The sequence below is a fragment of the Empidonax traillii genome, unplaced genomic scaffold (assembly GCF_003031625.1).
Source record: "Empidonax traillii isolate 1590-97213 ecotype Southwest subspecies unplaced genomic scaffold, ASM303162v1 scaffold586:size682069, whole genome shotgun sequence".
In the NCBI taxonomy this organism is placed as follows: Eukaryota; Metazoa; Chordata; class Aves; order Passeriformes; family Tyrannidae; genus Empidonax; species Empidonax traillii.
In genome coordinates, this window is record NW_020955779.1 from 152,377 (window position 1) to 168,759 (window position 16,383).

Here is a 16,383-nt window from a genome sequence, read left to right on the forward strand (position 1 = left end):
TCGACATTTTTATAAGATCACATTTGACCCAGAGAGCAAAGCATGTCAGTATTGAAAAGAAATAGTGTTAATAGTTCAAAGCTCTTTGGGTAACTGGAGTGATTTCTTATCTGAAGTTATGTGTGGTTATATTTCCAGGCAGTAATAACCATATGCTCTATTTACACAGAGCATTTTAGAATGCTGCAAGCCAGTTTTAATAAGAGTTCTGATATTCCAGCTCCTGTTACTATATTATTTTAAGCTTTACTTTTAACTACAATGTCCACTTTGTTTGTCGTTACTAGTACTTCATATCTGACAATTTAGCTTCTTGACTAACCCAATACTTTACCAAATATGGCCACTCACAGCAGAGTAGGTCTGGTAATTTGATCTGAGTTTGGCTAAATGCCTGCTAAGCTCAGCCTGCAAACCTCACCAGGTAGACCCTAAGGCTAATTTAAAGGAGCATTTAGAGAAAAATAATGGGGGCCTGGAGTGGGCTACCTGCTGTCTCGGTAACGTGCTAAAGTTTACCCTAGGAAAGGAAAGATTATAATGAACATGCCACAAACAAGAAATGCAAAGGGAGCCAGCGCAGCACAGAACAGTGAGCTAATGGAAAAACATCTGCTGCCCCGAGCTATGTACAGCAGGAACTTTCTTTTTTCCCCTTCACAAAACACTTGTGATTTATTTATTTTATTCGATATGGGCCAGTTCCTGGGAAAAAGCTGTGTTAGAGGAGATGGGCTTTGTTCCACGAGAACGAGTCATTGGGGCCAGTGGGCTGGAATCTCCAACCCCAGCTGGCCCACAGCCGCAGAGCTGGCATGCTGGCAGCAGCCAAGGGTGCAGCCAGGCCCTCCCCTGTGCCCCTCAGCTCACCCAGCACAGCTTGTGTTTGCACAGCTTGGGCACGGGCACTTAAACATTTTTCCTTCTCGAAGCTTTCAGTGATCCTAAGCCCCCACAAGTTATTAGCTCTGATATTAAAGGTATTTATCAGGTTTGGGAGACATCTTTATTGACACTGCTAGAGTAGGTGGATCAGATACTGTCCTGTGATGCAGCACTGGTTGTTGAAGCAATTGTAATGTTTTTCTTTTTAAGTGCTTTAAAATTTCAGAATTTGGTATCTAGAACTTCCCCATCTAGTGCTGGAGTTCTTGAGCTCCATAAACGCTGCTAATTTTTGTGTCTCTTTACAGTGACACAAAGCACTGTGAAAAGCTGGAACCTGGTGAGTGGAAGCAGGAAGGAGTCCTTTATTACATACCTGTTTCTGAGGAAAATAAAGGTGTGTCTCCCCTGCAATATTTATGTACTAGGATGGATTAGGAAAGCTTCACACTAGAGATAGAAATGGTAAAGTGAGCTGGTTTGATTGCCTTTGAAATGTTATTAGTGAAGTTAAGAAGCCAGCAGTCGTTCTGCTGAGCCTCCTAGTTTAGCAAGCTGTGTTCTAGGCTTTTCTGGTGGAGGCTAAAGGTCACCGAGTTCCCCATTTCACTTCATCTTAACATCCACAAGGAGGGATACTACGTTTTGATCTACACTCTCCACCTTAGTTTATTTTACTTTCTATCAGCAATGAATTTTAAAAAGTCAAAAGGATTCTTATGGCCTGATATCAGCACAGGGCATTTTGGATTGCCTTCTCCATTCCTGAGGCTTCTGGATGTTTCTCGTCGCTGGGGCAGGACATAAAACTGTGGACTGATAATGCTTCAGCATCGACAGGCTTCAAAGAGCACATATTATTTCTTTAAATTTGGGACATGCAGACATTCATGTGTGTCTCGAACACTCGCTCGTGAAGGAAACAGGCAGCAGCTACCAATGCTTTTTATTAAGCGTTCTGTGGATCCTTTGCCATGAGACAGAGAGGAACCTGTTGTACTGCCAGTGGTACCCAGAGAGTGAGTGAACTGCTCAGTAAGTTTGGACAAGTTATGAAGTAGACTCAGTCATGAAGAAGGAGGCAGGACATCTGTTTGTAGGAATCCTAATAGGAATGTATACTTGACTGGGCTGGAATATAAAGGCTTAGAAGTCCTTTCTTTGACAGTAACCAGCAATGCATGTTTTGAGAGAGGGTGCAAGAGACCCCAAAAAATGCTCTTCCAACAGAAGCATTTTTATGTCATTCTTATCAAAGGTGGCCTAATTTTCAGGAAGATTGTGGCTTGCTTTTCCCTGCTGGGAAAGAGTGCACCAGTAAACAGGGCCCTATTTCACATAAAGGAACCAGCTACCTTGTAGTATTTCAGGTCATGTTTTGACTGTGCCATTTAGTACCAAAGGTAGCTTATGGCAGTTTTGCTTCCAAAAACTTCCACTCTCATGCTGCATTTGTAAATAAAGAAGTTGAGACATTTCAGGCCTTGTGAGACCCAGAGCTTGGGACTTTAAAGCAAGTCCCCAGACTTCAGTTACCAGTTTGCATGCAAAGAGGGCCTTTGAGAATGTAAATCTATTGCCTCATTTAAAAGAGCAAGTGGCTGAGCTCAGGCGGATGGGAACATGTGGCAGGTTTTGTACTTCGTTTCTGTATCAAACATTGGCATCAAATAAAATTATTGTAGTCAGGGTATGGCTTGAGGAATCTTCTGTCTAAGCTGCCACAAATTGTCAGGCTGCTGTATGCAGGGTGGTGTCATAGCATGGAACAATGTCTAAACGTCACCTGCCAGAAAGGAAAGGCAGTAGGGAAAACCTTTGTCATGGTAATTTTCTGTAGTCACTGCTGAAGGCAGAGCTTCTCTCCAAGGAGTGGGTCTTTCCAACTGGCTAAGGGCTCCTGCAGTAAAGCTCCTGAAGGCAGATGATGTAGAACAGAATTCACCTTCCTTCACATCCTCACAGATGCTCTCACCTTCTTAAGTGTGAAGGGCTGCTCCCCACTGTACCATCCTGCTGGACGTTTGCCTCTGTTACCCTGGCCATATCACTATGCAGTAACATTTTGGGGGAGAGTAGGGTACTATAAATCTGGCAGGCACACACAACCAAGTGATGTGGAGCAATCTTTGTGGGAGTTAAGTGCTGCATCTTGGATAACACCAAATGTGATTCACAAGGAATGAAATTTTAACTCTTGGGTTGTTCACATTGCATAAAAACATTTCAAATCTGTTTGATTTTTTTTTTAGGCTAGAATTACAGTTGTTGCTGCAGTGACATGCACTGCCACTCTTGACACTGCTTTGAAACGCTTTGGAAATGGGAAAAAATAGTCAGTGTTCAAGGTTGTTAACCAGCTATGTTTCTCAGACTAGCACTGTGATACAGACATGACTAAATTACACTGTTGTTATGCCTCTGATGGGCTACCTAACAGAACTCTGCAAATAATTTATCTTGGGAGACAAAATAAGGGGGCTGACTGCAGGAGACGCAACTTTGTCAGTGTTCTGGAAATTGCTCTCGGTCTGTGTGTTTGTCACTGGCCTTTGGAGAGCAAATAGATGATACGCTTCTGGCAATTTTCACTTGATTGAGGATCTTCACTAGAGGCGAGCTTCTAGCAGAAATGACTGGAAGAACTAGGAGCTCATTTTAGGGGCTGGCAGTAATCTGAGTGATGTGTGCCACTCTCAGGGACTGGACCCAGCATTAAAACTGGTATGGGAGCCCCCGGTGGTCCAGGGGAAAATTCACTGCACTGTCACTGCAGAGACCCGGGTTCGATTCCCGGTCGGGGCCCCTCCCCGGGCAGATGGAGCTCGTTAGCCCATAAGGCAATCCATCTACGTCCTGAGGACCTCGCTGCCACCGTCCAAGCGTGCTTGGCCCCGGCAGATGAACCTCAGGATTAAAGGGTGGGCTCAGTTCCGCGCACACTGTGTCTCACCTAAAAAAATCCAATGCGCAGGCTGGAAGGTGGAAAGACCTTCCCCGGTTCTTCGTTCGCGAAGAGACTGGCCATCATCATTTTCCAAAACTGGTATAGCGGTCTAGCTGCAAGTCAAGACAGAGGAAGCCATAGCCACGAGAGGAGACAACAGTTGTTTGGAAGAACAGCAAAGTAGGGTGGACAGTACTGAAAGAGAGCACAGATGGGAAGCATTAAAGTGGATTTGAGAAAGGAATGAATCTAGGCTGAATCTTGAAGTTAGATGGATAGTTGCTTGTGGTCTCGGTGCAGGTGCAGGCTTCAATTACTGAATGAAAGTAGATGGTGCATGATTCAACCTGTCTTTGCCCATCCGTGCAATGCACTGTCTCAGTCCATACCTATAGGTAAAAGTGCTGAAATATTTCTTAGTGTCATTCACACTCAGAGTTTCTAGCATTACTCCAGAGAGGCTAATAGAGGAGTGGTACTTCCAGGATCATCATCTCTCTGCTCAGTAGTATTCAGAGAGTTTTCTTTGGTACTTAGTTAAAAACAGAATGTAATTTGTTTTAGTTTTTATGAAAATGCTGTTAACTGAGACAGGGCAAGGAAACTTGGCTTTAGATTCAAAACTTTGAAGAATGTCAGTACCAAGAAAAATGTAGTCCAGCAATTATAGGTTCATAAATGGCTTCCCTGAAGCATTGACCCTTTCATGGGATAAGAATTATAGATTTTGGTAGCTGTGTCAGCCTAAGAAGATATCCTCTGCTTTGGAGTGGAGCTGAGTGCCATGTCTCTAAAACAGAACTTCCTCACAAGGGCTGCTAATTTTATTAGGTGTTTATTTACTGCATAATTAGGTTATATAAGGAGATAGGCTGATTAATCCAGTGGTCAGGAAACTGCTAACCCAGGTAGCACAAAAACAGGTGTTTCAGTACTTTCAGTACCACTGAGGGTATTACCATGAAAAATGTAACAGGTACTTGTTTTTTGGGTTTGATTACTGCCTCCTCTAGGTGTGTTTTTCTTCCGTGTTACATAAGCCTGTCTTGTTAATCTGTAAATAAAATAAATGAGTGTGTAATAGAAGTGAAAAATGAGTTTGCAGAAAACTCATTTTAATGAAGGCCTAAACGGCATCCTTTAATGTCTATTTTTAGCTCAGTAGCTAGAAATTTTAGCACTCCTTTCCTTTCATAACCAAAAGGCACCCCTCTCATTCTTTTTTATGCAAATTAGACCTCCCACACCATTAAATCATTTTTGTTGACTATTGAGCCTGCGAAGAAATGGACTGAACTTTAATATGCTACATTACCATACCATAAAATACAATTTGTAGATCTTATTTAGATTCTGTGTTGCTGCACTTCCTCTAAATAATTGTTATTACTGAAGAAGATTTACAGGCACCATTGAAAGAGTAAGTACTCTCCATTTTGTATGCACTGAAATGCCGGCTGTGTATGATTTCACATCTAAACCCTTTGTTTCCAATTCTTTTCTGAAATGCAACAAGTCACACGATGCTGTTAGTTACTAATAGAGTTTTTTATACGGCAGTATGCAGAACTTCTGCCGACTCCAAACAGTGCCAGGATTTCACCCCTTCTTTTGTGCTGCTAAGTTTGTGCTAACTTTGCGAATGAAGGGTTCATCTTCAGGCAGTGATCGCCTCTTTGCACATCCCCATCCTCATTTATGCCACATGCACAGCATCAGCTGCTATGCAGCACTTGGCAGGAAAATGCTCTGTTCCTTGGAAGTGCAAGGAAAATACTGTCCTCCCACAAATTTTTGCGTAAGGCTGTGCAAATACTCAGCTTGACAAGGTACATGGCCTTGCTTTCTGTTATTATAGATAGCTGCAGCCTCTTGGAGCCAAGGGAAGGGATGCATGCAGAGATTTTATGATTAACCAGAGAGAAATGTATATGAGTCATTCTGAAAGAGTATAACTCTTATGAAGGAACTAATATTTTGCTCATGTTGACAGCCTTGGAGAATGACATTTATCTGTAGCACGACCTAGGGATGGCCAAGGAATATTCGAGCATTTTCTTGACAGTGCCTCACCCTTCTTCTAGGAGGACCACCTCAGAATTGGAAGGGTATTCAGCCATGCTGTCACTTCAGTACATAATCCTTTTTAGTGTGCCAATGGAAATGCTATCTGTGGTCCCAGTTGCACGTCAGATAGGCAAGGAGGAGCCTTTCCATGCTCAGGCAGGACTGCCTTTGAGATGCATTCCTGCTCACCTCTTGCCAGCAGTCTTGATGTCACCATGCCAAGTCCCCACAGTCTTCTGGGTCTCCCAGTGTTTTGAAACTGGCAGAATTTCAAATCTATTTAAGAGAAATTGTCACACTAATTTCCCTCCTTGCAGAGACTTCCTGAGAATATTCACTGCCTTTAAAAGTCAGGGCATTTAAGGTTGTGTCTAATTTCAGAATCGTTTTTTCTAAATCTGGAGCCTAAATTAGTAATTTTGAATTGGACTCTTGAACTGTCAATACTTACTGCATTACCACATCAGTTATAAAAAAAGACACTGATTTTTTGCAGTGAGAACACACAGAACACAAACAGGTTATGGACCAAAGAGCAGTGCCTGCTGCATGAAGAGAGAGAATTATTTTATATGTGTACATGCATACAGGTTTGTGTATAGATGTGTGTGTGTGTATATATATATATATATATCTGTCTAAAAACACAGTTTTCCTTTTCAGTTACATGTAGCAGTGAAAACTGAGTATCACTTCTGACCTTTTAAAAGAATTCAATATCTAATAAATCTAGAATTAGGCTATTTCAGTTGAAAGAGACTTACAACGATCATCCATTCAGTCCAACACAACAATCATCTAGTCAGACAGTCATTTAGTCCAAATCCTGAGAAATGTTAAAGTTCAACCATGAAATGTGTTATGAAATTTATGTTGATCATGAGAAATTATTTCATTAACAAGTTGACATTCAAGCACATAGGTATGCCTGTTACTTTTTTTTTCCTAAGAAAACCACTAAGACAGTTGCTGAAAGATCGAGAAAGTAAATGAGTGGTCTCTTCCAAGAGCTATATTTTGTTTTTCTGTATTGTATGAGGAAGTAAATGGGTGAATACACAATATAAATAGGTCTAGATTATAAAAGCCTTTTGATTTTAACAGTCTCTGAAAATTTAAGAGACAGCTATCTCATAAACTTGACAAACAAGCAGAGAGAAACACTTTTATCATCTTTTTAAATGGGGAAATATTTTTTTAAGGTAAGTTATCCAGCTCAGATGTATCATATTACTCTGACATGTCTGAAGTTCTCAGTTGACAGGGGTATCTTACTCTGTTCTTTTTTTCCCCCCCGATTACTTGGAAATACATATGATGGCTCCAAGTAGCTACCAGCCCTGCTTCCTTAGGGCTTAGTGCAGCACTGTTTACGTTCCCAGTGGAGGAATCCTTAAGGCTGTCCTCTGTCTGGACACCACCTAAAGATGTCCATGAACATCTGTATAGAGCCCTTAGCATTAGGAAAAGATCCATTCAGGGAATCCAATCATGATAGCAAGCACTAACCATAGTAGTAAGCCTTGTGCCGGATCGTGGCCTCATGTTTTAATATGCTTAAGGGAGATGATTTATAATTAATACAAAGAAAGGTCTCTGTTATATTTCCTCTAATGGTACGGTGTTTTTTGCTTTGTGTTTATGGTTTGGTTTTTTGTTTGTTTTTTTTTTTTTTAGCTGAACTCTTCATGGAACAGCAGCATCTCAAAGAAGCAGGCTTTTGTATCCAGGAGGCAGCTAGTCTTTTCCCCACATCTCATGCTGTACTGTACATGCGTGGGAAGTTTGCAGAGATGAAAGGCAATTTGGAGGAGGCTAAGCAATTGTATGATGAAGCGCTCACAGTGAATCCAGCTGGAGTGGAAATTATGAACAGCCTGGTAAGTTTGCAGGGGCTCAGCTCCATTATAGTATTTATGTTCCTGATTAACTGTAATAGGAGGGGAGAAGGCTCGTGCTTGCTCTGGATGCCATTGTCTTCCTAATCCTGAGAGCAAGTGACTGTTCCAAGAATAAATTGGGTAGCTTGAACCTCTATTTTAAGACTGGATTGAATGTTTTTAACTGATTAGCACTTATATCAAAAGTAAATATTTTAATTGACAGAGGCTGATAGTTTTGGAAGTCAATCCACTGCTTTGTCTTTGCTGCTTTTCCTACTAACTGTTATTAATTTTAAATTAGCAGTACATGGATCTTTGAAAGATTTGAACTAAATAACTCTAGAATATGGAGAGAGAGAGAGAGAGAGAGAGAGATGGATGGGGTTTGTAAACCTTGGGCTGGTGTCTTGTGTCTACTCAAATCAAGATAAACTGTAACTTTACAACAAAATTAAACTCTTGTTCCCTTAAGCTGCAGCTTAGTTCCAGCCTTGTGTAGGGGCAGTGACTCCACAGTTTTGGGGTTTTTTTGGTAACTCTCCTACCCAGCAAGTTTTTCTTTTTTCTGTGGCACCAAGCCCAAAACAAACTGTTTGCCAGACACAGGGCCTAGAGCTTAATAACAATAGTAGTAATACAGGGAGCTTTGTGGAAGACCAAAACCCACTTCTCTTGTGAAATCAGAACAGTAAATCAAATTTCATCAATGAAGTGTCTTGTTAACTGTAGCCCTTATTAGATCTCTCCAGGATTTTAGAAGTCTGTCTTGACAAATTTATTTTTTATAGGAATTCTGTATCCATGTGCCTGCTTAGAGTCTTTGTTAGCAGATTCGTATCTCCTGGCATGAATTTGGTCCTCATGGAGTCTGCTGGTATCTCCAAAAGTGAAGGGATATTAGTGCACTAGAGGACAAATGGGAAGTTATAATTGAGAGAAAATAGTAGAACTTACAGGCAAGGGATGAGATATTTGGTAATAATGAATGTGTACAAAATAAGGAATATGTACAAAACCAGCAATTGAATAGCTGGTGCATATGTCAGGAGAACATTAAAGAACAGCTATACAGATTTCAAGCTTATATGGGGTAATAATATTACTCTGATGTTCGGATATAGCCTTTACAGAATCAGTCATTAAAAACCTAGCTAGATGGAATTATATTCTTTGCTCAGTCAGAATTTCAGACAAGTCACTGATACCAGAACAGCCATCAAGTTAGATTCCAACATGGTACTAATAGCTTTAATTTTTGTCTTATTTTGTGGACACAACCACATTCTGTGTCTTCCTATTTCAGTTGCTTGAAATTTTCTGAAACTATAGTAATTTGGAATAAAAATTTCTGAGATGCAAATCACTCTGGCCCAGTTTACTTCGGAAAATGTCATAAGTGTTCCGGAAAATGAGGCTACAGAAGAGACCTTAAAGGCTTCTGTGACATCTTCTTTACTGTGCCTTGGTGTCTACAGGTTTTGCAAGTAATGGGTAACATATCAATATGCTTTTTACCATCCCTAAGAAAATCCTCTCCAGGTTATCCAAGTTGTAACCTTTAAAAAACACATATGTGCTTAGCAGATATGTATTTCTGAAAGCTCTAAGGAGTCTGTGAATGTTCCGTCCCCTCAAACTCCAGTAATTTTCAACACAGGCAAGAGGGATGATGCTGGTAACTACAGGCCTGTCAGTCTTACTTCAGTGACTGGTAAAATTATAGAGGTTATTCTGGGAGTTACTGAAAAACACCTGAAAGACAATGCTGTCATTGGTCACAGCCAGGATGGATTTGTGAAGGCACCTGCCCTGGGGCAACCCTGGGTGTATGGACAGACTGGGGGATGAGAGGCTGGAAAGTTGCTTCACAGAAAGGGACCCTGGGAGGTCCTGATTGACAGCAAGTCAAATATGAGTCAGCAGTGCCCTGGCAGCCAGGAGGGCCAACCGTATCCTGGGGGCATCAGGCAAAGCATTGCCAGCTGGTCGAGGGAGGGGATTGTCCCCCTCTGCTCTGCATTGGGGTGGCCTCAGCTCGAGTCCTGTGTGCAGTTTTGGGCACCGCAGTATAGGAAGGTCCAAAGGAGGACCACAAAGATGTTGAAGAGTTTAGAGGAGAAGCCATATGAGGAGCAGCTGAGATCACTTGGCTTGTTCAGCCTAGAGAAGAGGAGACTGAGAGGAGACTTGATAGCTGTCTATAGCTTCCTCATGAGGGGACGCAGAGAGGAAGGCACTTAACTCTCTTCTTTCTGGTGACCAATGTTAGGATGGGAGGGAATGGCCTGAAGCTGTGTCAGGGGAGGCTTAAGTTGGATATTAGGAGAAGGTTTTTCACCCAGAGGATGATTGAGCACTGAAACAGGCTCCCCAGGGAAGTGATCACAGCACCAAGCTTGCCAGAGTTCTGGAAGTGTTTGGACAATGCACTCAGGCACATGGTGTGAGTCTTGGGGCCTTCTTGTGCAGTTTTGGGCCAGGAGACGGACTTTGATGATCTTTGTGAGTCCCTTCCAGTTCAGAGTATTCTGTGGTGATGTCTTAGTCAAGGGACAGAAGTAAAATTTAGGAGAGTTGAAAAAGACAAGGAGATGGGAAATTTGGGGGCAGAGACTCAGTCTGTAAGCAAGTGAGGAGAAGGAAAGATAAATTCAGTAACAAAGTGAGAGAATTAAGGATAGACAGAAAATAGGGTAAGATAGGTAACACTGGATAAGACTGGATAGATAAGAAGACACATGGGTTGAGAGGTGGGCATGTTGGAAAGGGCAAATTAAAAGGGTCCATCTTCTGAGAGTGGCAAAGGAGCAGGAACCTGTACTTCCTTTCCATTTCCTTCAGTCTCCTTAAGATTCTGATTCTTCCCATCCTGGTGCCAGCAAATATCAGTGAAAATCACTTGCTTAAGCATGTGCCTCATCTCCTTTATCTTGGCCATGCTGGCAGCCTGTGGTTTACACCTGTTAGCAAAGGTCTGGTCTATCCCTGCTGATATGAATCATGGCAGTAGTTATATGATGCCACATAATGGCACTCCTTTGTATGTTTTTCCAAAAGCTAGGAAATTGCACATAACAAGTTAGAAACATCTGATGAGCACTATAGAAAAGCCTGTAAAGAAAAGCCTGTAAAGAAATTAATCATTCTGCCTTCAGAACAGAGCTGGAATAATGTGCAGTAAACAAGGCTTTTAGGGCTATGCATCAAATAAAAAGGGCAAAACTGAAATACTGAATGGCTGCTAGCTAAGTGATTTTGTCCTGTGTACTGAATGAGACAGTGTCCCCATGGGGAACTTAAGACTGGGTTTATGCAGTTGAGGATGTAATGTAACAAGTGGTAAATTCTGAATCTCCTCAAGGCCATTAAAAGAAAACTGAATGCCTTTCTGAAATGTATGAATTAGCCAAGTGCTAGCTGTACTTTTATTAAAAATACAAGTTTTTGAGCACAGTATGTTCAGTTCCCTACCAGAGGGAAATATATGTCTTGGCTTATGCAAGATGCCGAAACAGATTATCACCTAGTCCCGAGGGGTTCAGAATTATGAAAGACACGTACGCAGGCACCTGAAATTAAATTTACACATGTTGTTTCAGTGCTGGTCCTCCAAAATTGAGAGCATCGTTTGCCCGCTGTAGTAATACTGTTGTGGAAATGTAATAAATTAGAGAAAGATGGTCTGGTTATGAGAATTACTGTTTGACTTGGTGCCATCCAGCCGACCTAGTCCACTTTAAGGGAAGACTCTGCTGCAGACAGTGCCAATCCTCCCTGGTGTATCAGCATCAATTAGCAAAGTAGTCATGTCTCTTCCCTTGGGCTCTCAGAAGTGGGTTGTCAGAGCTATATTTGGAAAGTTTCAACCTGAAGAGTGTCGCTGACTTTAAATGAAGGGCACAAATCTAGCAATGAATGAGTCCACCGGGTGTCAGTAACTTCACCTTTACACAGAATAGAGTCACCACCATAATACACACAAGCTCTTTCTCTGCTTAGCTGAAAATGGCTGTGTTTTACTGTGACTGCAGGGTGTTTACAGTAGCTGTCAAATCAGTGTGCTTTCCATATAAAGCACGGTGCTGCGTGGAAGAGCAGTGCAGTTCAGCAGGAGTGCCATGCTGAGCACATCCAGTGAGGTGAGCAGCGTGCTCTGCTTCATCACGGTGGCCTTTGGCACTCGGTGTCAGTACTGTGGTTAGGAAACCACAGGCACTTTGAAAATACCACATAGTTGTGCTGCTTCTTGTGACACGTGCGATTTCTGAGTGATGTCACAGGATCCTTAAGCCTGTTTTAGGAATCCACCATTGGCATTTACAAAGTAAATACTACTGGCTGATAACCTAATTTAAGGAAGGATATTTGTTGAGGAGTTCTGTTTTCTCTTGAAAAAGACATGCGCAGTCAGTTTTTGAGGCTATTTGGAGCACACTTATGTACCAAAGAACTCCTGGTGAGGTGTGGAGCTACTCCTTTGGCTGCCAGAAACAATTAGCTTGGCCTTTAAAAATCATACATACTGTGAGACCACAGTTTTCTTTCATAAATACAACTTGCTAAGGTTCTTTTTCCACATTTCTTCTGATTCTGTCTCACACATTTCTGTCATCCCTCCCTTTACCAGAACAGCCCTGTTTTTTCCTTCTTCTCTTTCACAGGCTCCTTCTGGGGCCTGCTTGCAAGGATCACAGAGCACTTCTCCCCCCCAGGGAGGCTGATGGAGTCTCTACTGAGCAGGTGTCTTTGCTGGTCTAGAAACAAGAGCTTAGTCCGTATCCCTTTGTCTTACACTATGACCTCTGACAGCACATTTCTACAACCAATAACTATGGCTTACTTTTTTCAGTATGTACCAAATTTTGTTTATATAACATCATGCTATACACAGCTTTGGGACAGTGATAACAAAACTGACATGTGCCCAGCAAAGTCAGAAAATATAATACAAGCTGGGGCAGATGACACCTCCTTGTAAAGCGATACACAAATCTACCTACCCGTACGTAACTACAGAATGACACTGGGATTTGCTAGTTCCAGCCACAGTGCATTCAGTACCATTCCCACTTTTGATTCAGAGAAGGAGCAAATCAATGCCAGCATGTTGGATTTGAGTCCTAAAGCTTCATAAGTAATATTGCAAGATAAACTAAAAACATACTGAGATACTCAGAAGACTCCTGCCCAGCATGCATCTCACATAGCACTTTGTCAAGTCAGAGCAATTCGTGACATGTTTTAGTTCAGAAAAGAAGAAAAAGAATTGTATATTTAAAAGGGAAGGAAATGGGCACCCTCATCTCCATCACTGTGCCAAATTAATGAAAACAACAAACAATACCATCAAAACAAAGCAAAAAATTTGTTTGATTCATACTTGGATCTTACTGAGTGCAGTGGAAGATTGTAATGATTCTTCACTTCTCTTGAAGGGTGGGGCAAGGATGATAAGGTTGTTGTCAGAATGCTGCATAGCTGTCTGCATTGCTTTATCCCTATGCTTGAAAGCAAAACAAAGTGAAACATATATTGGGTTTTGTTTGGTGAGTTTTTCTGAAGGTTAAAATGAAAAGCAGCCTTCGTAATGTGTCCACATAAATGGGAAGAAAACATAATCTAGTGAACATGTACTTGATTTGTTCCATAATCAGATAGAATATACAGGTAACAGGGGTTGTGCTAATCATGAGAGTTCTTTTTCGACTGTCATCTGAACCACAAAACATAAGATTGGCAACCATGGAGAAAGGTTCACAGTCACATAGTACTTCCCAAGTGAAGTTCAAAACAAGCTTCCCACTCACATAGGTTTAAGTCACCTAGGCTGGGCTATTTTTGACCGCTGTTTTCCAAGATTAGTTTAGATTCTGACATTTCCCCAGGAAGCCCTGGTTATTTTTGGGGAGAAGTTCTTATGGAGAGTGCAGTTAGGGAGGTATCAGCCACATACCAGAACCACAGAATGGTTGAGGTTGGAAGGGATATTGGGAGATCTTGTTAATCCAACTCCCTGCTCAACAGGTTCAGCTAGAGCACGGTACCAGGACCATGTCCAGCTGGGGTTTGAACATCTCAAAGGATGGAACAACCTCTGTGCAATCTCTTCCAATGTTTGATCACCCTTACAATAAACAAAGCTTTTACTTATGTTTAAATGGAATTTCTTGTGTTTCAGTTTGTGCCCATCCAGTCACTGAATACCACTGAGAAGAGTCTGGTTGTTCCATCTTCTTTAGACTTTACTGTCAGATATTTAATTGTATTGTTAAGGTCTCCCCCCTCTTCTTCAGACTGAACAAGACCCAGCTCTCAGCTTCTCTTTGTATGACAGATGCTCCAGTCCCTTAATGATCTCAATGCCCCTTTGCTGGACTTTTTCAAGTATGTCCATGTCTTCCTTGTACCTGGAGAGCCCAGAACTGCTCACAGTGTGCCAGGTGTGGCCTCACCAGTGCTGAGCAGAGAGGAAGGATCAACTCCCTTGACCTTCTGGTAACGCTGTTCCTAATGCATCCCAGGATGCTGTTTGCTGCCTTTGCTGCAGGAGCACGTCACTGGCCCATGGACAGCTGCTTGTTCACCAGTTCCTTTCCTGCAAAGCTGCTTTCCATCCAGTCAGCCCCTCCAAAGTGAATTTGAAGCTATTACCAGGAATTTTTTTCTGCAAGTAGATACTAAACATAACACTGGTATGACTGTACCAGGTTAGGCCAGAGGTTTATCTAGTCCTTCTCACCAACAGCATCAAAGAAGTTCCTAGGAAAGAATGAGGGCAGGGCAGGCATATGTGATACTTCTAAGGTTATGACTTAGCTCAGGGACATCCTGAAGTAGAGTTAGATTCGACTTGCATAGTAATTCACATTGCATTTCTCCTTCATGAGCTTGTCTTGAGCCTGTGTTAAGAGCTTTCATCATTCACAATACCCTTAGGCAAGGAGACCCACAGGTCTCCTTTCTGCTGTACAAAGAACTGCCACATTCTGTATGTTCTCAATGCAGCTCTTTTTAGCCATGGAGCTGCACCTTGTTCTTATTTTGGAAGACACCCTGCTGATTCTTATTCATCCCGCTCCCGTTACTGATTTTATAGGTATCTGTCACTGAACCAGTCCTGTTCCTTTCTCTATTGCTACTTCCTCTCTCTGAACTTCTTACAGTTCTTTTTAAGATAGGCAGAATAGAGCAAATAATGCACTTAGAAAAAATAACTTACCTTCAAGGGCAGTGTTGTGGACTCACTGTTTAAAAAAACCCTCTCTGCCCATGGTCTTTTACTTGCATAATTATGTCTATGTACATTTTCATAGAAACACAATGTTCTAGTTCAACTGTTTTGTATTAACCCGATTTTGTTATCAAAGGTCTGTTTCCATCTCCTCGTGCCTGTAGGGGCTGGATTTTATTTTCTGAATGGTCAGCATCTCTAATAAATGCATGGTTATTTATAATAGCAGTAAGCAGTGTAACACTTGTCTCGGGTCCTTGCAGAGATGTCGGTGTCCCAGTCTGTGAATACAACGCAGGCAAGAAGCATGTAGTTCTAGTATTTGATAAATATACTTCATTTTGCTTGCCAGAGACATCCTTTTAGCTGGTGGAACACAGATTTCTCTCTACTGGTAATGCTGGAAGCTGAAGACCTTGATTGAGAACAGATTTTTGTATAGGTTATATAAGTTCATCGCTCTTGATTACATCTGAGCATTTAAAAACTATATGATACTGTATTTAAAACTTCTGTTCTTAATTGTTCAGTGGGATGCAAGGACTGAATAAAAAGAAAGAGCCTTTGAAAAGAGCCTTGGACTGTTTAATTTGGCCTTCATTGTGTACTTAGGATGCAATTTCATGTTCATTTTAGTAGGAGAGTCAACCTATTGTATCCAGACTCACATTTGGTAGGATCAGGATAATTTGAAGACTACAGTTTCTGCTGATTAGAACATGGAAATGAATTATTTCTGTTCATTTATTTCATTTTACCTCACAGTATGGTGCATGCATCCTTGTTTTCAAAGGCATCCATTCACATAATAAAAACATGGTTTGATTGCTTAATATTTTCAAGGATGACATGTGTTACTTCCTTGGGGATTTGTTTCATGCTGCCATGGAGTAATGATATAAATCACAGGGCAGATTCTCTGCGTCGGTAAATTATCATAGGTCCATCATACCAAGGTCTGTACGTCTTGCAAGGCAGCTAGGACCCTAATTAAAACCATTTTTACCTTGAAAACTAAATTAGAATGCTTTCTGTGCTTAAATGTGAGAACAAAAGAGCGTAATTTTCACATTATTTAATAGAGTTAGTTATCATCTGAGAAGCTGCCTTTGTGTGTAGTTTATGCAGTTTTTTTCTGTTTTGTAGATAGCTATGCCGTGGTCTGTTTCCATTTACAGTGACATTTCTTTCTCAGTTTTTCATATTTGTGTACAGAGAACTGAACATCATGATTACAATTCATTCTCTAGTAGTTAGAACAACTGTGCATTTGTCCTAAGTGTAATTAGGTGGGTAATTGTATCTAGAGACACAGCAAGTGACCTGTTTTTATCTGTTCTGGAGATACTTCTTCCTGGCTGCATTTGATG

At 41.4% G+C, this 16,383-nt stretch overlaps 1 protein-coding gene across 3 annotated transcripts in view; it reads left to right on the plus strand.

Annotated features, from left to right (window-relative positions):
* TTC7A (tetratricopeptide repeat domain 7A) overlaps window positions 1–16,383 on the plus strand; it is a 172,968-nt gene that overhangs the window by 125,897 nt on the left and 30,688 nt on the right. For all 3 annotated transcript variants that reach the window (XM_027898243.1, XM_027898244.1, XM_027898245.1), the window contains one exon: window positions 7,577–7,779. In XM_027898243.1, the coding sequence (XP_027754044.1) occupies window positions 7,577–7,779 (203 nt within the window). The remainder of the gene's footprint in view (window positions 1–7,576; window positions 7,780–16,383) is intronic.